Source organism: Parus major, chromosome 1 (assembly GCF_001522545.3).
Source record: "Parus major isolate Abel chromosome 1, Parus_major1.1, whole genome shotgun sequence".
NCBI classification, from domain to species: domain Eukaryota; kingdom Metazoa; phylum Chordata; class Aves; order Passeriformes; family Paridae; genus Parus; species Parus major.
This window is the reverse complement of record NC_031768.1, coordinates 39631944-39656415: the sequence shown is the minus strand read 5'-3', so window position 1 is coordinate 39656415 and position 24472 is coordinate 39631944. Positions and strand designations below refer to the sequence as shown.

The following is a 24472-nucleotide window of genomic DNA, read 5'->3' as shown; positions in this document are numbered from 1 at the left end:
GTTATTAAAAGACTCAGTCGACTGCCAAAGCAATGAAGCGACCTCTCGAAGCAACTGTAGACCTGGTACTTTGACCTTTCACCTTTTGCTTTGCACATTTCTTAAATAATTTACTATTTATTTGTTCAGTTTTTTTAATCTCTCTGTATTTTTTTTTTTTTTTTTTTGGTTCTGTTTATTTTATTAGATTTTTTTTTTTTTTTCCTTCAGAGAAGCAACTAATGAAATTTGTATCGCTTTACTTTTAAAACATCAACCGGAAATTATTTCACATACTCGTTAATTTACCGGAAGCTCTATTTATCCATCTCATTCTCATACGTAATAGACTGCAGACGATTTAGTTTGGTTCCTAACACAGTTTCATCTTTTTTAAATCTCTCATGAAAAGTCGAATTGAGATAAAACTGCTTTTGTAATTGAAAACGCGTAACGTAATCCATTAATCTGTATAATAATAGGAAACTATATTTAAATTTAAAAATAAAAGAAAATACTTGGCAATGAAACACAAGTGGTTTTTTCTCCCTGTAATATTTGAAAACCTACTTAAAGGCAATGCCATTTTCGTTGCTTTAAAGCAAACGTTTCTTTTCAGTAGTTGTGCTGCTACAGTTCTAGGTTAATAGTACCATGCTTTTGCTACCAATAACAAAATTTCACTCATTTTACATTGCTGTGCTTTGAGTTAATATGCATGGCGAGGCATCTTTAGCTGCTTTTAAAAATAGTAAGTTTTTGTATTTATGTATATGTTATGGACAAGGTCTTAAAAATGGCGCCATTTTAACTAACTTTCTTATTTACAGGCCTTTCCTCCTGGTGTTCTTCACCCTTTACCAAAGAGACAAGCACTTGAAAAAAGCAATGGTGCCAGTGCCGTTTTCAATCCCAGTGTCTTGCACTATCAACAGGCTCTTGCCAATGCTCAGTTGCAGCAACATGCAGCGTTTATCCCAACAGGTATGTTGTATCCACATGGAACCGGTTTTGTGTCCCTGAGGTAGCCTCTGTGTCAGGCAGTTGCACTTAACAGAAGGTTTTATTATGCTCCCTGCCCCACTTGAGGTGAAGTCTGCACAGATGATTGCACATAATTTTAATTCCTCTTGCAAAGGACAAGAATTCAAGCAGAAATTTCAACACGCCGTTAAAGCTGCTTTTTTGCACATTCATAGCCTTGCTCATCATTCTCCAGAGTTTGCCCCTTTTTGCCTACTGTAAATTGGCCAGATTTTTACTCATATCTGTTTCCACTAACAAAAATGCTGGAAAAGCATCGTGCTTCAGAGAGGCACAGAATCCTCCTGCTCCCTCGGCTGCTGTCTTGCAGCTGTGGGGATTTCCCCAGCCCCACACAAGCACCCTGAGAAAGGGAACACCAGCCATAAACTTCCAGTCAATACCTGCGTGGAAGCACAGCGTGGCAAAACACGTTGCTCCCTGTGGCTGCACTGAAGGGCTTTCAGGCATCAGATGAATTTTCCTGGTTTTGGAGCACCACCAGAACTTTTCCTAGCATTTGTGGCTCATAGCTGGGGTTATAATTCTTCACAGGGATGATCTAAAGATGAGTGAATGTAAATTACATTTCAGTGCTCAGAGCTCTGTGAAAATCAGAGCATTCAGAGATGGCTTGACCTGTACCCTGGCTTGGCAGCAGGGCTTCTCTTTAACTCTGCGAGAGAAGGGATGTGCTGGGTGCTCGTGTGAGCAGTAGCAACACAGCCCTCTAAATTGTGTCAGTCACCCCCACTCCAACTTCCCAAAAGAGAACATCCCTCCTAAGGAATTCTGTGATTTCATTCATAATTAACAAATTACGTATTTTAGTGTCAGGGTGTTCTCGAGTGTGAACTTCAGAATAGTTTAAAACTACGTGTTTGCAAATGTGCTCGACATTTCAGCAGTGATATTTTAGTTTATAGAAATAATGTCAGTTAAACAAGGAATGAAAGGCAACACATGATCATTTCCCAATCTATCAGCATTCCCATATGTTTTTAAAGATAAAAAACAAACACAGATGGCTTTGACTTCATGGAATTTTTCTATAAGGCCTCAGTAACAACCTTGGAGCCTGCCCCCGTATTTGTAATAGTAAGTAATAGCATAGCCTTATTTTTAGCACATTGGTGCACCAGAATATCTGTGGCAGAAAACACACTGACATTTATGGGAGTGTTTGAAAAAAAATAAATAAATGGTGAGACTGCCTATTTGGACATGGATGGAAGACTGCCCTGTGCTTACAGAACATACAGAAATGTCTATGAATTTATTTTACATTCAAACTATGAGAATGTGTACCATGATAGGTAGTTTTCCTTCTTAAGCACTCCCTTTCAGGGCTTATTCCTTTTATTTGCAATTGACAAGGACTTCAAATTAACTATGGAAAATACAGTAGTTTAAACCTTTTAGAGTGAAAAAGCATTTGGATATTTTCCAGACTTTTGGAATGTTCATGCTTCCTTAAGTAGCTCACTTTTTGTACTTTTTCTTGTCCATCCTTCTTTCCAGCTAATTGTTGCAATTCTAGTTTTAGCTGACAAATTTCTGGTGGTAGGAAGGGTGGATCTTGGAACCAAACCTTAAGGGACAGGTTGTTGTCAAGCCCCAAAACAAGTGCATGAAAAAAAAAAAAAGAAGAAACAGAGGTATAAAATAGCAGATGGAGCCCAAGCCCCAGAGCAGAAAACCTTACTTAAAGTCATGAACCTCCTGCTCTTTTCAAACACCGTCAGCTCCAAGGAAGGATATTAAGGAGAGGAGTGGGGTATGGGAGGAGTTCAGGAAAGGGGAACACCCTCTGTAAGAGTGGGTGTCATGAGCTTTCCATTAAAGATGATACATCTGATATTCCCACATTTCCCGGGAAGGTTGGATTTGGTGGGTGTAAGGACTGTCATGCAACCCACATCTGAGGAGCGATGCATGACATTATCTGTTGGATTTTAAATGATTATGTGATATTTTCTAAACTGGTATAATTTTCAAATGTGTTCCTTGTGTGTGTGTGCGTGTGTGTTAAATTTTAAGACAAGTTTTGCTGCTGGAATATATATAAAACTTAATTGTTTTATATAACTTCTCTGCTTTCTTAACCACTGGCTCCCCTAATAAAAAGTGTGGGGCTTGATTTAGCATGGCTTACCTCTGAAGTTCTGCACTTTGTTTGTTTCACATCAGTTTGATTGCTTTGTCACCTTCTCCTTATTGTTTGGTGAACGATCTTAAAAACAGCAGATCTTTTCTCTCTTCCCATTGCTGTTTGTTAGTGTTTCTATAGCCTCTAGAGGAGGAACTTTGTGTATTCTCTGGGGACTGTTCTTGGGTAAGGTCATTCATAGTCCTGCGATGGTCCAATACGGGGCTGCAGTAGTGATTCAGCAGGAATACAGGGAGCATATTTGATTCTGTGTCAAATATGCACCTACTTGGCACTAGTCTCCTTACCTGCTTACCTTCACCAGCTTTCTGTATGCACTGTACTGGAAATAGGCTAATCTCTTTCTTTCATTTGGCCTTTCCAGAAAAGTTAAAGGTGGGCTAGGCACCAAAGCCAAACTGCATGGCAGGTGAGCAGTCATCCCACAGCATCTCTGAGGTGTTCTGGGAGCCTTCTGCTGGAATGTTACACACTTTGAGGTGTTTAGCTTGGGACTTGTCAAAGTACTGTTTTCTTTGTGTTAAGAATGAGTACATTAACATTAAACACATAAAAAAATCGGTGAATGTTGATCTGTGCATAACATTGAGCTATCTGAATTATGCAATAAAATGTAAAAGTCCCAAATACTGTGATCTTTAACCAAAGATGTTTTAATAAGCAAAAACCTGTTGCTGCAATAGCACTAAGTCAAAGGATACTATTAATAAAGTAAAAAAGTTTATGAAGTATCTTGAATATGTACAGAAACATGCCAAAACCCACACAGTACATATTAAAGGAGTTTAGTAAGAACACAATCACCTTTTTGTGTTTAAGCAAAACTGTGAATGACCTTACAGTTTCATTTAACTAACTTACTTCTCTGTGGTTATGCTTGAATCTCACTTTGAATGTTAACTCTAAACAGCTAACCTGTTTCTTCCCTTTATCCACTTTTTTCACCTATCATTGCATGACACGCAGGGTCAGTTTTGTGCATGACACCCGCTACCAGTATTGGTAGGTTCCAAATTTCTTTATTGATCTCTTTTTTTTTATACTGTATATGATGTATATTCACTTGTTTCAAAAATCCTAGGCGAGATTTAGCCACTGGCTAGAATTAAAGGTTCGCTTGTCCTTCTAGTTGACTTTGCAGAGTGTTTAGATTTGTAGATGAAAGCTGCAGTTTAGACATGATATCACCTGCTATAACAACTACACTGCAAAAGCATAATACCATGAATTCCAGTCTGCTTTTCAGTTTTCAAAGTTTTATTTCTCTTTATATTTTATATTGTCTAGTACTATAAAATCATAAAATACTGGAAAAAGCCAGCAAATTTCATCAGTGTTTTAAAGTTTCATAGTGGTGTGCCTATTTCTCCTTTGCTGTGTGTTAGAAAGTTTTATCAGCGTTTCCCAGACATGCCTACTTTGATCCACAGAGGTTCTGTTGAGACTTGTGATCTGAATCTCACTCCTTCTTTAAATATATTTGCAGCTTGAAATTAACATTTGGGCATGCAAAGTGGAAGTCCAATGCAACAGCCTCTGAGACAAAAAAGTAATCTTTCTCTGTTGCCCTATCCCAGTGATTTTATTTTTGGGTTTTGGGCCTACTCACATAAACAGTTAAAATATCAAGCCTTTAAAACATCAAATTAATAATTCCCCCATGAAGATGCTGATTAAAATTCATTCTTAAAATGAGCAAAAGCAGTGTCTTTCACAAAATCGATCTTGCTTTTTTAGATCAAACAAAGTAGTATACATATCAGGATAATTATTATCATCACTCTCCTGATTTTTGCCTCAAGCAGATGGTAATTTAACTCTGATAAAGCTGAAGAGTTATGCAGTGCTAGTAGGAAAAAAGCACATTAATTGGATTATAAAGGAAGACAGCGAGTATCTAGCTTACTTCAAAATGAAGATACATGAGAATAATTCATTTTTAATTGTGTTTAAAAATTAAGATGAACATTTAACAGTTTACTTCCCAGTATATACCACTGGGGTTTTTTAAGTTGGATTTTAATTTGGAGAGCTTTATAGCTGTACTGGGGGAAAACAAATTGTGCACGTAACAATCCGCAGGTAACGGGCTATTTTGGTAAAGGCCTCATTTGCACAAATAATCTTCTTAGAGACAACACTTGCATTTTCAGTGGTCCTTACTCTTTTTTTTTCTGGGAATCGCCGATTGTGTTGACAACCTTCCTTTAATTGTACTTGTAATAAGCTATTTTCCCTTTTTTTTTATTTCTCCGCCACGCTTTCTCGCTTTGCACTGTGATTGCATGCCATCTGCCGGTTTAACCCATGACGATGGCTTGCCGCTCTTGATATTCACCATGCCAAAAATACCACTTCTCTTACCATAATGCTGCACCCTCCTGTTCATTGCTTCCATGGTTCCCCTCCTGAAAGTACCCATGATGCACAACGCTACGGCCGCCACTGTCTCTGCAGCAACAACTCCTGCAACAAGTGTTCCCTTCGCCGCAACAGCCACAGCAAATCAGGTTTGCTCCTTTTAAAGCTTTCTTTCACAAGATCCTGAACTCTAAATGAGTGCTGAGATTTTTATTTTAATTTTTTTTAACAAAAAAAATTCTCACAGAGAATTTTTTTTTATTATTTCTGTGTTTACCCCATCAAATTTTACTTTTATTTTTAAGTCGTTTATAGCAAGTGTTTGTGGGACAGGTTGCACTTATTTAGAGTTAACATTTGTTGCAAATAATGATGTAGCTGTGTTTTGTGTTGCGATGTTTGTACCTAATTATTGTGTAATTAACCCAGCTGGAGTTAGAATCACCGTAGTACTGGACTACTTACAAAAGTCTATTATTAACTCCTAAGTTCAAAAGAAAGATCATCACAGGTTTCAAATGTTCAGGTGTGTTAATGTAGCCTTCTCCTTTAGGTGTGGAAGTGACTAATTTGTAAGTTTGGAAGCTGTCAAAAATCACAAGCAGGACAAGGCAACTGGAAAAAATATCGAAGATTTTCTGTAAATATTAGTCATCAAAACAGCAATCAAGATATTTATGACTATGCCTGCTTTATATTTGAATGTGTATCTTTAACCTGGGAATTATATTTCCCTAAGGAAGAACGTTGATAGAAAGAATCCCAAGGGTTATGGGTAGGCTAGGTAAGATGATACTTCTCTTCTTCTGCAGTCTATATTACTGGGAGTTTTCATTTTGGTTGGGTTTTCCCTCCTCCTTTAGGACCTTGTTCCCAGAGAAGACACATCTGTTGCAGTGTGTAGCTTTGACCCTTCTGTTGGGGCAATTCCCACCCTGATGTGCCAGGAGAGGAGTTTGCACAGCAGTTGGGTCATTCTGGCTTTTCTGGTTCTGGGACCATGCTCAGGCACTTCCACCTGAGATGAACTTCCCCTCAGGTTCTGAGAGGTCAGATGAAAAAGGAAGCAAGCAGATTTGCTCACCAGAAGAAGGCAAAGGGTTGTGTCCCCATTACCTTTCCTTGTGTTGCTCCTGGACGGACTGACAAGCTTGTGGCAGACTCTGTAGAAATGCTGTCCTGTTGGTTCCTTCCCCTCCACTTGCCAAGGACTTAGAGAGAAATCAGTGAAAATGTTTTGCTTAATAATATTATACTAACAGGTTTATTTTTTTTTTACTAGCATTCCCAAAACTATTTAAGTATCCCATGGAAAAATAGAAGTCTAGTGCAAGAGTTTATTTTTACTAATTTAGGAAAAATATACTACCTCTGAAATACATCCTACTTTCTTAAAGAAACACAAACCAGTCCACTTTTTTTTTTTTTTTTTTTAAGGTTCTTTTGCCAACATTGTGATGTTTTTGCTTCTAGCATTTTCATCAAAAGAGGGTTGTTATTTTGTGCTTGCTTTTCTGAGAGCTAGCTTGTAAAAAATGCTTGGGAGAAGGATGAAAGTGCAGCAGGCAAAGGGTGAATTACATGGTCCTTCCCAGAACTGTCTACAACAGAAAATGGTTTGGTGGTATCCAGTGTAGTTTGGTGATATCCAGGTGGTGACAGATGGACTTGAAGGTGCTAAGGGATTAAGGGGAAAAGGGATGATTTAGGGAGGGGTTCAGCCAGGGACCCTCTCCAGCACAGGAATGCAGCTTGGGCAGCTCTACCACCTGCACTTCTGAGTGCCAGAGGGGGTGACTGTGGCTGAAAGTAGAATAAATACATGGATGCCCACACAAGGATCAGTAAGCAGGTTTTTTTTTTGTTTTGGTTTTTTTCTTTTTTTTGTTAATGGGAACACTTTCACACAATTAACTAGTGCCACCAAGAAGACAGAGGTGTGCCTTAATGCTCTTTCTCATCTAGCAGGATGGTAGGCAAAGACATTTCTTTCCAAGTGCAGATTTTGTTTGCATTGGAGGATTATAGCATCTCAAATTTAGCAGGAGTTGTAGAAAGTGTCTGTATTTATCTAGTACATATATTTGTGTGTCTATACATACAGTTCCATGCTGAAATTAATGGATGGTTCCACAGGAGGATAGGTTTTCACTTGTTTGACTTTAGCCATTTGTAAGTTTGGCATCTAGTCCATCTGCTCTTCTGGAAGTCCATGTTAGGGCAGGGTAAATTGCCCTGGAGGGTCCTGCCTCTGTCCCTTGCCTGTGGAATGAGTGTAGGTGTGTTACCAAAGCTCTGCACCACTGCATGTGGAGGAAATGAGTCTCACCTCAGGAGCTTGTTGGCTTCTGTAGCATGTGCCATCACAGTCTTTTTCCTCACTCCTGTCTTTGTTTTAGTCATTGTAAGTTTTTAAAAGCTACTGTAAAAAAACCCATGTATTTCAAAGTAGGGAAAGTAGTAGTATCTCCTTCTTTATAAGAGACAAAACATCAAGTTTTCTGTTTATTTAAAACATCCTAAGATTGGAGACAAAGATACAGTGCTACAAAAGCCCCACAGTAACCCTGTGGCACAAATTCTCAGTATTTCTTTATACTGAGAAACACAGCAGGAGCAGGTTATTACTTTGCTGATTAATATTACTCTTTTCATGGTCATAGCATTCTTTGTGTCCTCTTGTATGGGTTTAAACTCTCCTGAATATTTCAGGAAAGGACTTTTTTTTACTCCCAACTAGATAAAATTTCCTTTTCTAGTCTGTGCCGTGCTGCTTTGCATATCTGTGAGTACAGTTTCCTCTTTCCAGTGTCCCTACCATTTATTTTTATTTACAAACTGCAGCATTCAGCTTGTCCCATTTCAGTGCCCATGGCTTCTCCTCACAATTCCAAGCATGAAAAGGAAGTTGTAGCAGAGCTTAATAATTTATTTTAGTATCGTTTAGTTTAGTATTTTGACCTGGGGAAAGATTGCTGGTCTTCCTGGGATTCAGTGTGATGATCCCAGTGCCTTTGAAGCACAAGCAGAAGGGAAAAGTCAACATCCAGAAAGTTATGGAGTCTCAGCTGATGGCTAATAAAGCATAGTAACTCCATTGGGTCCAGTAAATAATTTAGTATGTGCTATCAGCTTGTATTTTGAAAAAAAAAAAAAAAATTCATTATGTCATGTCTTCTGTATATCCTTTCTTTCAGAAAATAACATGAATGAGAGTTCAAGTAATACGAGGAAGAGTTCTTAATTAAGACACACCTGCACTGGCACACACTGTCAGTCATGCTTGGCCAGCAGCTCTGGGCATTGTGTGTTGAATATATGGCACAAGGCACATGAGAGGATTGTGTAAAGTTAAAGGCTATGTACATCTGTACAGGGTGACACCCATTAAGAATATATGGAAAATTGGGCATCTCTTCCTTTTCCTTTCTTACAAAGGTTAGGTTTTAAAAATAATTTTCTTGCAGTGTACTTCAGAGGGGAAGAGAATTGCTTTGGCGTAATGCAATGTAAACAGGATGCAGCAAAAGTGCTTTAGCAAACCCTGTTTTACACACTCTGATTAAAATCTTACTCTGATGATACAAGAGCTGGTGCTGTTGCTGTTGACTCAAGGCAGTACCCTGCTTACTGTAGCTGCTAGGCTGTGGTGAAAGGAAATGGAGGGGAGTGGACTTCAGCTTTCCGGTGAAAGGCAGCTGGAAAGGTACATGTCCAGGAGCATGACTGGTCAGAGGTAAAAGGCCCTTCCCCTTTTCCTTCTTCCACCCTTCACAATTGCTCCAGCCATTCCTGCCAGGATAGGGTTTGAAGCCTCAGCTGCTTAACCTCAATTCAGCAGTAGATGCTTGATGAACTTTCAGTTCAGTTGTGTGGGGATGCTGACAGTGTTTTCTTGAAGCAAAGTTTGAAGTTGTGTGAAATGATGGCGAGAAGCAGCATTAGGACATGAATACAGAGGGTTTGGTCCTAGCTCCCTCTAGTGCATGCATGTGGGCAGAGGAATACAGAATGTCCTGCTTAAAATATTAATACAGTCCTTGTGTGTAAATATATACTTCAGAGATCTTAACAAAGCTTTTGTTATTCCTTCAGCTAGTGGACTAGCAATACTCAAGCAAGCAAGGAAACTGTTACCTGCTGAGCTTCACTCACAGGTAGAATCGCAGAACCATTTAGGTTGGAAAAAACCTCTAAGACCATCGAGTCAACTGTTAACCCAGCACTGCCAAGTTCACCACTAAACCATGCCCTTAAGTGCAGCAGCTCCACATCTTTTAAACAGGCAGGCTACACATCTTCCTCCAGGCATGGTGACTGCTTTGGGCACTGTTCCAGTGTTTGACAACCCTTCCCATGAAGAAACGTTTCCTTATATCCAATCTAAACCTCCCCTGTTGCAACCTGAGGCCATTTTCTCTCATCCTATCACTTGTTACTTGGGAAAAGAGACCAATCCCCACCTTGGTACCACCTCTTTTCAGGTGGTTGTAGAGGGAAGGAGCAATACTTACTGACTGGTTTTTTGGGCTAAGAATGTACAGTGCTGTGATTTCAGGATGATACAAAAGTCATAGATCTTAAGGAAAATTGGAAGTTTGTTTCTCTTCTTGATTTGCTGTTGGCTTAGTGAGAAAATACAGGGTTAGAAACTTGGGGAAAGGTTAGATAGAGCCTAGTTGGAGGTGAGGATGTTCATGTCAATGGAAATGCAGAAAGATGTGACTTCCTCCATGCTGCACACCAAAGATCATTTAACAGAGGATGATTTATCCTGACATTATTTGAGAGTGGTTATTCTGACTTTTGGGGCTGAAGTTCAATTTTAAATAATGGCAAACACCTCCTTGTGGGGACTTTAAATTTCTGAATTAGAAAGCCTCACTACTGTTCCATAGATAGATAGATTGATTGATAGATAGATCGATCGATCGATCGATTGATCTCAGTGAGTCCTACAAGGATTAGGTTAGAACTCAGCTCAAAATTATGACACTTACATGTTGGTGTCTAAGTATGGGTGTCTACATGCAAGATAAGTACCCATTGTAGACTGTGAAGTTTGTCAGCCCAGCCAGATGAAATCTGGAGAGCAGCCTGGCTTGTCCTTCAAAAGTCTCACAGGGCTTGGTTCAGTTGCCTAAGCGTGTGTCTGATGATGTTTAAGATTGTCCTAAGATAACCATGCATGTCTAGGTTACCCAAGACATTTTCACAAGCTTGGCAGATGCAATACAGGACCTACAGACAGATTTGCACACCTACTTCTGAACTGGCAGCTGGATGACAGGCAAGAGACATGAGCCCTTAGCCCAAGTGGTACCAAAACCCTGGTGAGCACATGACCCAAGCCTGCAGGCAGTGATCCATGAAGGGATCTCCAGGCTTTGCTGGATTACTGACTAAGTTGTGTCCCCTCAGTGAGTATGGTGGGGGGTTAAGACACCAGCATTTCTGTGTCCTAAACTATGTCCTCAGGTTCAGTGAGTGTTTCCGTTTATTAGAGGACATTTACCAAACTCCGAACAATTCCAAGCAATGTGAGTCCTGCTCACATCACATCAGTCCAGAACAGTACATGGCTTTATTTTTTATTCCAATGAAAATGGGCAGAGACTGATAGTATGAAAACAGCATAATAAAGAATGCTGCTTAAAGATGTTATTTAGTGACATGATTCTACTTCTTATGCTACCTTTTATCAAGAAGGAAATAGATAAGAATATATGCAAGAGAAACATTAAATACTTAGAGCCTGTGTCTAAAAAGATATATAAGATCAACAGGCTGTCTCATGCTTAGGCTTGTGATTATCTGGCACAGCTGCTTTAAATTATGCATCAGCGTTTGCACTGAATTAGGTGGCAATTATGCAGATATTAATTATGAAATCATTCAGTAGCCTTCAGTTCTGTCAAAATCTGCTAGAATACAATGAAGCATAATAAAAATAGTTATGTTTGAGTGCTACAAACAAAAGGACAATTAAAATGTTTTCACCGGAATTCAGAAACTAGTTAACATAGTGTAAAATACAAACATGCCAAACCTTTGGGATTTGGGACACCATGTGTGGTGGCTTTGTCAGGAGGGAGCAGAGGCAGGACGTGCAGAAACAGAGCACCTCTCCTCGCCAAGGCACCTGCAAAGGCAGTGCCGCTCCCAAGGGAGGCCGATTCTTCTCAGACCAGAACATCATGGGGCACTGACTCGAGGCTGAATCTCCCTTTCTGCACAAAGCAGAAGTTCCAGTTGCTCCCTCCTGCAGATATTCCTTGGTGCCCCCCAACAGGGCTCCCTCTCCATTCCTCTGTGAGCCCAGGAGAGGGCAGGGCATAGCGCTGCTGACGAGGCTTTTGCTGTGGCACGTTCCCGTTCTTCCTCATGGAAACCTGCTGTTCTTTGTAAACAGGGAGAAAATAGCAATATACTGAGAAAATTAATTGGAAAACCTGGTAAATATTAGGAAATTGACTTTTTTGTCGTCGTTTAAAAGCAAGCTTTTGAGAAGGAAGGTGGGAGGTGGAAACAAATGTTATTTACATCCTTAGTGCCAGCCTACAAGAACATTACAACTAAAAATCTATGCAAAATTCATGTTAGTGGTTTGAAAACCTTTAATTGCAGTTTCTGAGAGAATGAGGGAACAGGTAGGAAAGTACTTCTTCTGGGAATAATGAGTATCTAAATTTTAATTGGGTTTTTTTTTGTTTTTTTTCCTGACTGAAAGTTTTGGTCTAAAAATTCCGTAAAGTTCCAATGCTCCTATAGAAAATTTTGTTCTAACAGGAGAAAAATTTGAATCTGACTTGGGGAAGTCCAGAAAAGGAGACAGAAGAACAGGTTCCATCCTCAAGACACATTATCAGAGGGAGTACTTTCAGGGAGCCAACTTGGAGCAGAACAGTGTTGGGCATCTAGTGAGCTCACCTAAGGACTGACCATCTTGCTTTGTACCTGCACCAGGCTGGAAAAACAAACATAAGTAACCCTTGATCATGAAGAATCATTTCTCTAGAGAAGGTATTTAAATAGTAATAGCTTGTCACAGTAGGAAAGGCAGACTCAAACTGCTTGCTGCTTCTTTCGTGCTAGACACAAGAATCACAAGCCTCATCTCACTCAAATTATCTTGTCTGACACCAAGTTACAGGTAAGTAGCTGTGACTCGCACACTCAAGAAGTGAGTTTCCAATATTAAAGCCCACAGCAAATCTTGAACAGTGTCAAGAAAACATCCTTTGAATTGACTTGAAACAAGTGATGCTACAAAATAAGTGGCAAAACTATTTTCTAAGGCACCAGAAAAGCAAAACCAAAAGATGAGTCTGGAAAATATAATGGAACTCTATTTTAGTCTCGTGCAAACTTCAGCCAAGTCTTTGTTTTAATAATATTTTTTGCCTCTTGACATGGCATGTTGTTTCTTTGTAGGTGATAAAAAGTTCCAGCAGGCTTGTATACAGAACTTTAGATCGCATGTTCATATACAAGAAGCCAGTGGGGAAGAAACGGAAAAATCTCTTCTGTTTTGTTTCTTTTTTAGAAATTCTCCCATCATACCCCTCTCCCCTGTATATAGGACTAAAACCTGACTTCCTCTAGTATCCTGCTAGATGGCACTGTCACACAACATCAGCACTAAGCGAAGGCTTCATTATTTTATGTAACAAAAGTCAAAACAGATTTCCCTTCTCTGTTACAGAAATTTAAAGAAAAAGTATTGATGTCTGATATGATAACTTCATTTTGTGTTCTTGCTTTTAATTATTCAACAGCCAGTACTTTGACAAGTGGAATAAAAGTCTTTTGGGGCATATAATTATTATTTAAACATAGGAAATTATTTCTAAGGTCCACTAATTTTGTAGGCATTTGGGGGGAAATGAATTAGTTTCATGGTGTATATATACGGCTCCATGTGAGTCTGGGTTTTTCCATCATAAAATTTTAACAACACAGAGCAGTGCGGAGCTCCAGATGTACTTGTCTGGGATTCTGTCCTTTAAAATAATTGCATCTGGACATCTCTAGGTGCTTCTTCCCCTTGAATTAAAGAAATATCATTTTTATCTTGATATGTTGGTAAAGTATGATTTATTGCCTACTAGAAATGCCAGTCTTTGGGTTTGAGTGTGCAGGAGGCTGCACTGGAAACATCTATATATTTATTTTTGTTGATTGAATTTGTTGTGACTTTCAGCTGGATGCAGAAGTTTGCTAACTTGCCTGACTTCATTTTTGGTGCAATATTACCTGCCATGGCACACATTAATATGTGTGTCTGTTTATGTGAGAGTAATCAGATAAGAAGAAAATTAAGGTAGTGGCAAGTAGTCAAAAGTCAGGAAGGTTAAGACTTCCTCAGAGAAGGGAGTTTTATAAAACTGACACAAGGTCTTATGAATAACCTTGATGAACATGAATTTGTTACTTTCCTGTGTTTGACTTCAGTTCTGGATGTTGTCTCTTGCTTTGAATGGAGTCTGAACTGGAGTGCCAGATTTTGGGAGAGGAGGAGTTTCAGAGCAGTGATATCTGCTGAGGAGCCTGCAGAAGTGCTGGCTTTGCCCTGTGTGCAGTGGTGCCTTCACCTAAAAAGGGTGCTGTATGTGTAGTGGCAGCCTCATCTTGCATGATGTGGGCATACTTGGTGTCTAAAAGGAAAATGCAAAGCAGGTTTTGTTTAAAAAAAAAAGGCTAAGTGAGGATGTCAGGGCTGGAGAAGTAACACCCCTGCAAGAGGAATATGGGCACTTCCATGGATAATGAACAATTTGTGCTCTCAGTTTCTCTGTACAAGCCTATTCTGGCAGTTTCTAAAATTCAAGAAGAGGAGGAAAATGACCTAAAAGTAGGAAGTGAAAACCACTGATTATTGCAGTAGCTCAGACCTGCTGGAAGGTAAAATTGAGTGGCTGTCCAAAACAGTCACTGTATGGGTGCTCCTAAAATACTACAGAGTAGTTTTCTCACTTCTATATAGTCTGCCTGCTGCCTCTGCAATGAGTTAAAAATAGATTTTGGTAGAATATATTAGAGTATGTTATGATCAATTTTTAGCACTGCATTATTTATTACTTTAAAGAAGAATAAATAAAGCCAGATTGCCTTCATTTCTAAACCAACTAATCCTCTGTTTCTCCAGAGCGACTAAATACTAATTAAGTTGAACTTAAATATTGTACATTATTACTTGAGTAAATACCTATTGAAGCTCATAAGCAAGCTAAGAAGTTGGCAGCACAAGTGGCTTTGGTCTCTTCTTTCAGGACCTTGTGACAATTAAATGAGAAGAATGATGCTGCTGAACCCTTGAACCCTTTGGGATCCCATAATTGCCTTGAACTTTTTTTTTAGATCGTCACAAAGAGCTGGATTCAGACAAGGTCTTTGTCAGTTTTGTGACACCCTGATGGCCAACAGCTTGTGCCTGACGGAATGAAAATGGTGCGAGCAGATGTGTCCACTTCAGCGTGGAGATCTGACCCTCAGCCGTTCCCAGAGGCATACTGTCAACATATGGGACAGGCAGAACTGGGCACACTCAGATTTAGGGAAGAAAAGAGGATGGAGCAGGGCCCAGGAATTACCATGTGAGAGAATGGGAATGAGAAAGCCAAGGAAATAGGACCACCAGACCTCAGGAAACACCTGATGCCTCCCATGCCTGGCCCTGTATGGACAGGCAGCCATCTGTGGCCCAGATATCTTACTCGCTGTGTTCAAATCAGAGGTCACTTTATTGATAAGCAAGGTAGACAAATATATTTGGGTTGCACTGGGTTAATGGAAAAGCAATAAGATAAAATCCTCCTGCTGCCCGGAATTGAGGAGAGGACCACGGCTAGTGAATAAAACAAAGCACTCCTCCATTAAATGATAATATGCTGGAAATGAGAACGAGGTTTCAGGGGAGAAAGGGTAGCAAAGGAAAAAGTCCAGGCTGCATTTACTGCAAGCAAGTAACTGTTCAGCTGTCAGCAATTGAGACAGAGTGAAAACCTATCCCATGGGACAGTGTTGGTGGGAGCCCTGGTGTGGGTAAGTGGAATGTTTGGGATGGTGTTCCATGGAGCTGCTGCTGCAGAATCTGTGGGGAAAAAGAGGTGAAAAGTCCATCTGTAAGGCTATGTAAAAATTAAATAAGACCAGGTATAACTGATACAATAGAGATTACTTTCAGTAAGTGTATGAACATTTATTTTTCCACTACTAATTAAAAAAAACAAAAACCAAAGTTGTTTATTTTGAAGAAAAGGAGCAAGGGACATACTACAAGAAAACATTCTAAGAGAAAATGAAAAATAAAGACATGGAGACATTTCCCAAAGGCATGGGGAAATATAAATAGTCTTGGGTTCCTTGTCATAAGGAAAAAATACTTGGTGTTACTTTTATTTTTAGAAAGAGAGAGAAGTTATGAGACAGCCTGATATGAACTGGCTGTCTGAAAATATCTGTCATTTTTAATGTATACCCCAGATATATCTGACCAGTCTGCTACTCGTGTGAAAAACATGAAAACAGAAAAATGGCACTGTGGAAGGGTTCATCTATCCTGACACAGGTATCCGAAAGTTAAATATCTTGGTGCAAACTGTTCACCATAAACTCTTTAATTTGGTGGAGGGCAAGAAAGCATCATGGACTGATAATCTGTCTCATGCTAAAATAAGTTTCCTGAGGTAGCCTAGGAAGATGTAAAATGGGTGACCAGCTGAGGCATTCATGTCTGAAATGCTCTGAGATAAATCTTGTTTACAAGAAACTCCTATTACTACATTGCTTTCAAAATGGAAGGCTGAGCAGACCAGAATGTTTGCTATGTATGAGCTAATTTTTGGAGGGGTAAGTGCTTTGCAATGTAAAGATCAAATACAATCTTAACATCTTCTTAAAATATATTAGGGGTTATAAAGCACTCTGTATTTCTGAGTAATATTTTAAAAACTTCTGAAAAAGAAACATGTCAGTGGTAGATGCAAAGTCATGTTTTCCAGCTGATCCACTGTGACAGATCTTTAGTTGAACAAGAGTTCATGAACACTGAATTCATACAGAATGGTAAATTTTCTGTATTCATCATTGTATAATAAATCTGTAACTGGAAAATGAATTTAAGTCAGAGACTGCAAAGAAGCTTTGTGAATTGTAGCTTCAAAACAGAAAATCTCACGTCAAACAGTGTTCTTGTAATTCCTAGAACCTATTCATGATTCTCTGTAATTTGGTCAATTCCATGAACTGTATCAAGTAAAGCAGTAACCTGGGTGTCAGAAGAGAGTTCACAAAAATGGAATTTTTACTTTCATTTAAAAGACTTGAAATTTTACTTTTTAAGTCTTGAGACAATGGCTGATCACAGCCACCTTTGCTGGGTCTGAGGAACTCCCAAATCAATTTATCTGCACTGGTAGTTGGTGAAAAGCTGAAACCATTGGCAGTAACATCTCTCTTGGTTGTTATTCCCCTGGATGACACAGCAGAACTGTATCACCCTTACCAGCAGCCCTGAATTTCAGGATGTTCTGTGTTGCATGAGGGGCTTAATTACTACTATGATCACTCAAAAATCCTGAAGGTAAAGGTCTAAAAGAGCCATACTCTGGTAGGAAGGAAAATCTTGATACTTAGGAGCTGAGAATGTCACCTCTAAAGAGCTGGAAAATTTTGAGGAGCGAATTTAGAAAGCAGTTTGCAGAAATTTAGGTTCATTCTTTGTGTTACTAGTTTCAGTGAGGTCTGAACTACCATTGGCACAGTATGAATGATTTTAATCTAAAGGGTAGACAGCTTTCTGCCACTTCAAACAGGTACCAAGCAAGATGATGAAGAGGGTACCTTTATTGTGATTACCTCTAAAAAATGCCCTTTTCTGTTATTAAATCTTCTGTGAGGTACTACTCAAGACTCTAAGTGCCAGGCGTTCTGCTTATGCTGGAAGTAGTCTTATTAGATCTTTTACTGCAGCAGCAGCAGGTGTGCTTTCTGGCATGTCCATATCTACACCTGTGGATCTTATCCATACAGAGCATGAGAAAATGCTTTCCCATGCTTGACCTGTAGACCTTTGTACATGGGGCAATGCACACTCTTTATATAGTCTTGTTTTCTAGGGTTTTTCTTATATATACCATGGTAGAAGCATCATGACATTACATCCTGTTGCTGTGAAGTATATTATAATAGTATAGGAGCAAATACAAGTCATATATATGTGCATTTGAGATGGAATTCTTCAAAGACTAGTGAACATGAAGGTGGCTGGACCTAATTGCAAGTAATGAGGGAGTGCAGACTCTGTAGAAAGTGCTTGCAATAATGTTCCTTCTCTAGTAGAGCTCATTTTTCAGCATGCCTAGTGATGGAGCAATTAGCAGTGATGCAGACTTAGATAACCTCCACCTTCCATCACAGTTTATTACTTCATTTGTAGATTAAACAGGACAGGTTCACAGTGTGTTTTCCATGTAAAGTAGTTTAGCATTTTATGTTTCTCTGTCAGACAGAGTGAAAAAAAAAAACAGTGGCAGAAGCTGATGCCTGTGTATGTAGCTGTGGCAGAGTTGTGATATCTTTTGAGAAATATGGTGTGAACATGTAATATAAGACTATGGGAGACATTTTGCACTTTGTGGCAAAGGTTAAAAAAATAAATGTAGCTCCTCAGTTCTGGAACTCTGCACTGGAGAAACTTGTTCTGAAGGAGAGACTTGAGGGCTTTTTCCTAGGAGAACTCCTACGTGTACTAGAAATAGCCGGGTGCAAAGTGCCCTAGTTACGGCCCTTGTACAAGGGGCGGCACATTGAGGATGATGTGGTGGGAGCAAGCCAGCTCCACAGCCACTGGCAGCGGGAGAGCCATGGCAGCAAGAGCTCCAGCTGCTCCTCTGGCACCTGCAACCCGTAAACAGGACATGCTCGCACAGAAAAGGAAAGTGTTTACATTGTCTTCGCTGTTTTCCTGAGTTTTGACAGGAGGAGAGAAAAGGCAGGAATCGGAACATGGCAGTGAAGTTATTACCTTGGGCTTTGTCACTCACCAGGGCAGGGAAGAGAAGGAGTCCCTGCTCTTTCACATTTCCCAGGAACCCTCTGTCCTGCCTGGCACACAGCAGGATGAGTGGCACTTGGATTAATCACAATGCCAGGAATAGTCCTACCATTTTCCCAAGAAACAGCCTGAGATTAGGCGCTCTGCCTTCTCTGTCACACATTTTAGGGGAATTGTGAACACTGGTCTTACGGGACTTTTTGACCAAAGTAACCTTGGCACATGGGGTAGTTACCTGTCTCCCTGTACTGTGAGGGGAAAAAACTATAGGAAAATGCAAGTTTATCCCCTCAAAAGTTGGCAGATGATGTAGTCAGCTGCAGTGTCTGGAATTCTGGGATTTTACTGAGTAAAAAACTTACTGAGAAAGTTTCAGGTTATGTCCCATTAAGTGAGACCTTAGGATCCTTTAAATACACTTGTGTGATTATGGCTAACCCAGTATAACTAAAGCTGTTTTATTAATTACATTGACATGTTGGGTTGTAACATGCTAAAAATACCAATGCTTAAAATCTTGGTCATTTTTTATTTTCAGCACAGCTGTGTTCTTTATACATATTGTCAAATCACTGTGCTGGAGCTGCACCAGGGTTATCACAGACAGGGCTTTATTATTTGAGCAAAGGTATTTCTTTGTTATTTCAAAAGGAAACAGAAGATAGATGATAAGCTAACAAACTCACAATGGGTGGAAGTTCATTAAAAATATATGTCCTTGTTGTGTGCATGATGTATTTAGATGTTAAGTCCTTTGGAGCAGCAGGTGTTTGTATAGTGTCATTACAATGGGGCCTCACGTGTCACCAGATTTCCAGAGCTGATGGCAATCAAAGATGGCTTTTTGGCTTGCTGGCAAGGTCTTTGGGGTCAGGGAGATGGTGCTTGTGTACAGAGAGCGAGGCAGTGCAGCTGTGAGGGGCAGTGGGGGTAATGGGCAGGGTACTGGGATAAGCGCCTGCCACACAGAGCCAAGCATGTTTCTTTTTGGTGGTGTGTATGTCAGAGGTAGTATGTTGCTGAAGTTTTTCTCCACAAACACCATTTTTCTCCCCCTTTTAATATAAATATTGCTTTAAGCAGTGGTCAAGCTTCATAATACACAAGTAGGTCCAAATGCTGTCATGACTGCCTTGGATACCACCTGCAAATACAGCTTAAAAATATGCCAAGTGCCAAATGAAACAGGAAGAGCAGGCAATACACTCTCAATTCCTTGACTTGTGCTTAAATCTGGAGCACAGGATAGCAATGGCGTGATAAAATATCACACCCCTGCCTTTTGATATCACTTTCACTGACAACCATTTCAGGCAGGTGATGGAAATCTGAACCATTTTCCAATACTGTGAGCAGGTGGAGTCAGTGGCCGAGCACATTGTGCATTTAACCTTCACAATATTGGAAGCACGAGAGTTTGCACCTGTAAAATGATTGCTTCACCCTCCATTTGAGACACCATGAAGGTAAAGCAGCAAGGTTAGTAACTAGTTAGGTGCACAGAGGTACCACTATAGTAATCCCCCTGGAATCCTTGCCATAAGGAAGCGTGAGAAAACCTCTCAAGTTCACTGATCTGCAGTTAATTTTTTTAGGGAATAAGCAGCTGTTAAGAGTGCATTGAAAAGACACTTTTGCTTTGTGAAAACACCTAGCCCAGTACATCTTTTTGCCTGTTAGTGACAAGGAGTCCTGCCTCCACTGTTTCCCCTGGTCATTCCTGACTTCCTGGGATCACGGTGGGGGCTGGAGAACGGCCCCAGGCACGGATGCACTTTGAGCTCCTCCAAGAGGTGCAGGGCTTCCACCTCCACTGATAGGCAGGGCGCTGAGGGTGCACACCCTGTCTATGGCCAGGCCTGGATTCAGCACTGCCCTCCAGTCTTTTGACACATAAAGTACCCCCTCTGTGTGTTCTCGTGCACATGAGGACCTGTGTGCAGGGGAAGACAACGAGGTGCGTGAGACACAAATGCCTCCAAGGCAGCCTGAGGACACAGGATGCTGTCCCACCTGGGATGCTGTCCCACACGGGATGCTGTCCCACCTGGGATGCTGTCCCACCTGGGATGCTGTCCCACCTGGGATGCTGTCCCACACAGGACACTGTCCCGTGTGAGCTGTGCCTGAGCTCAGGTCAGCGCTGGCCATCTGGGCGCACTGCTGTCCCCACATCACCTAAAAGCGCGATCACGCTTTCCCTTTCTCTCAACAGATAATCCTGAAATAGCTGGCAGGAGTGGAACAGAGTGTCACGAAGCCTCCCTGCGGACGGCCAAGCACGGCTACTGTACATACTACCCTGTCTCCTCCTCTCTAGAGTTGCCACAAACTGCATGCTAAGTCAAGAATTTGTTCTTATGGACAAATCAAAAAACTCAAAAAAGCTAGTGCTGCTATGTCATATATGAATATTAAATATGGTATGCTTACTATACTCCAACCTAAAATAGTTAACTACCTGATACCAGCTGTGATGTTTCAAGACATAAAGGATAACATTTAGTTTTAAAGGTTTTCTAAGCATAGTTTAATTATTGCAAATACTGTCGTTTCTCCATAACTACACCTAACAAAAATGGTCCAGATCAGTTAGTCTCGTGAGATTCCATGTTTATGAATCTTTCGAGCTCAGCAATAATTGAGTTGCATTGGCTAAAAACATTCCCCAGTTGCAGGTTTAATTTTCACCCAAACTATGATTCGGGGTTTTCTTCTCAGTTAAAAAAAAAAAATAAATCTTGGTTTTGCTCCCTTGGTGAGTTGATTCCAAGACAGAGGAAGTAAAACGCAGCCCGGTGTCCTGCACATCATCCTGCCAATCTGATCTTTTTAGCCAGAAGTCCAAAGTAAAGCACAAAGTCTTTAGATGCACATGGTTGGTGTTTGACTTGTATGGAGAAGTTGCATTTGAATCATAGCAGAATAGCAGAAGAAAATCTTAAAAATTTTGCACAGTATGAACTTCATACCCCTTTCAATCCCCAAAAGAACAAAGTCTTGAGAACATTATTTTACGAGTATATTTATAATGTTTTTAAAATAGACTTTGCAGAAGTGCCTAAATTTTGTCACATCAGACTTGATGAAAGTGAGCCTGATGCCAACAGTCAAATCTCACCGGACGCGAATAATCTTTGAAACTCATAGTCAGGTTACCAAAAAGATCCAAGCTGTTAAGAAGTAATTTCTGGAAGTGTAAAATCAAACAAAATGAAACAAAACAAGACCAAACTAACAAAAGAAAAGGCAAAAAAGAAGGCTGTAGATGAAGAGATTGTATGATACTCTAATTTAATTAAAATTCAGTTGAGTCACCAAAGCTTCATAGGTGACTTTAATCTAGGCTATTAACTGAACACTAAGAATGTAGAATGAGATTCAGTTTAATAAATCATTACTGTATTTGCATTTTTTTAATTGGATTATAAGATTGTAACCAGATTAGAGTGGAGAAAAAATAGTTCTTTTAATTGTTTTCCTTTAAAAACATATTTTATGTCACAAAAGTATGAAGATATCTTTAATACAATTATATACATGTTATATATACATACATACATATATATGGATGAAGCAGATTTTAATGTTGTTTACTTTTTTAAATACTTTGTTGATTTACAAGGTAATTATATATGTATAATTAAAATTTCATTTGTTTGATTTGAGATTTGTTTCAAGCACTATTGTACCAAATATTTCATATTTCACATTTTATATGTTGCACATGTATCACATAAATGACATAGTTTTTAAATTATTGTTTAAAAAAACAAGACAGCTGTTATAAGTGGATATTATGTATAATTGTTTGCAGCATAAGTTTTCTATGTGGACATTACTAGTGATTGCAGTATTTTAACTTAACCTCTTCAGATTGATTGTAAACTATTTTAAACTTCGGCAGCACTGCCTGTTCTGAACGACTGAAGGCACTAACCATATTATTATTATTTGTCTAGGAAATTTATTTTCCAGGCTAAATCTTGTTTGTCCAATGTCTAATTACTATCTATTTATATATAAAGCTGGAGATTTGATCATCCGAAAGAAGAAAAAATAATCACAATTCGGTTGTAAAATTAACATAGTGCTTGTAACGTTGCATTAGTTTAATTTGTGGAAAAATAACGTATCTTAACTTGTTACTTTAGCAGTTAAGGTATTACCATTATATACTATTAAAACACTAATATTTGTAGACTTTCTCAGTCATTATAACTAGGTAGTTGACACTGCAACTTGCCTATATCTGTCAAAGTTGTTTTTATTTTTTTATAATAGTTAATTTAGGCATTTGGGTAGCTTATTGTATAATACTAAATGGTAAATTATCCATGTTTAAATATTTTATGTAGATAACTTCAAGACATCGTTTTGTGTGAACTTTTTATGTTTCAAAATTACTGTTATTCTATGTTTTTTACAATTAATCCAATATTACTATTTTTTGCCCATGGATGACGAAGCTTCAGATACATCAGGTCTTTCATCCAGATAAACTGACAGACAAAAAAAAGAAAATGTATTTTTAATAAGAGATCCACTTTCCGACTTTATGACTTTGTAATATTCCTGAAAACTGTACAAGTACAAACCTATGCTAACAGTAAGGAGGCAATTACAGAGATGTGCAAATACGTGTACAACAGATTCTGCATTTTATTTATTTATAAAGTAATTTTATAGACTATTTCAAAATTTGGGAAGATCTAAAACTATTTTTCTGTATAAATATTATTTGCCAAAACTTTGTTTATATTTTAAAAAAAAAGTCTAGTGAAAATGATTAAATTTTAAATGCTTTGTTTAATTAAAAAAAAATACAACAAGAAATATAACCCCCTAAAAGAACCATGAGATGGGCCAACATGGAGACAGTGAATACTGTAGCTGGGACATGGTTTCAAGCTACTTGACATGTCTCAGTGCTTATTTTCTTCAAAGGATACAGCACCTCACCAAAATATCTTTTCATTTGCCTCTCTCATCCAGCATAATTGACGACACGTACAATGAATATTTCGGTAACGGTTAAAAGAAACCCCTCCATTCACCCCTTTCCAGCATATATAATTACTAGTGGTCTGTTAAATAGCCATTCTATTTCTGTTGTGACGTTAAATTCATTCACCCAATGTACAACCACTGAAATAAAAAGAAGCATTTTAAAATGAGAGCGGAGTCGGGGTGATCCTTTCTTGTGGTGTGCTCTGGGAAGAGGGGTCTGGGGTAGCAAAAAATCTCCTAAAGAAAGCGGAGGTATCTTTTAAAAAGTATATATTTATTTTTTTCCTTAATTGCTTGTTCAGGTAACAAATCCTTAAGTGCAGGACATGCAGATGCTGTGTGAGGAAGACTATGCCCTTCTCCTGCCGAGGATGCCGCACCACACGGCTCCAGCCTCCAACAGCCATCCCGAGCCCTTCCCGCCCACCCACGCATGCCAGGGTGCAGGCAGGCACTGGTTATCCCAGGGGTGTGGCTCACAATTGCCTGACCATTGTGGGAATTTGTGGTGGCACATCCTTTGCTGTTACACCAACAAATAATCCCTGCTAGTTCCTCTGGAGAGAGCAGTATCACAGAGGAGTTGTGTGCCCACGGGCAGAGACTGAATGGCAAGCTAGTGACAGAGGAGGGATTAAAACCTCTGGCTGGCAGCTCCGTGATTTCTTCACACTGCCTTCTCTAATTTATTTTTTTTTTAAATGCTTTTAAAGAATGGAAATACAATTCTTTCAGAATCAAGAAGAGTTTGTGTCATGAAGTTGTCTACGCTTCATTAGCACTGGGCTGGTTTGAAAGGAGCCCAAAGTCACAAGTGATGTGGAAAACCACCAGGTCAATCAGTCTATTTGGATGTATCAGAGACGTACTAA

At 39.4% G+C, this 24472-nt stretch overlaps 1 protein-coding gene across 11 annotated transcripts in view; it reads left to right on the top strand.

Annotated features, from left to right (window-relative positions):
• Positions 1–23767, top strand: part of MBNL2 (muscleblind like splicing regulator 2) — a 106748-nt gene extending 82981 nt beyond the window's left edge. For 4 of the 11 annotated variants that reach the window (XM_015627673.3, XM_015627537.3, XM_015627620.3 and 1 more), the window contains 3 exons: positions 810–963; positions 4139–4174; positions 20806–23767. In XM_015627673.3, coding sequence (XP_015483159.1) covers positions 810–963; positions 4139–4174; positions 20806–20933 — 318 coding nt within the window. In that variant the 3' untranslated portion in view covers positions 20934–23767. Of the gene's footprint in view, positions 1–809; positions 964–4138; positions 4175–5587; positions 5683–6086; positions 6318–20805 lie in introns of all 11 variants that reach the window. The other 7 variants (XM_015627567.3, XM_015627628.3, XM_015627611.3 and 4 more) reach the window with 4 other exon arrangements.
• Positions 23768–24472: the final 705 nt, after the last annotated feature.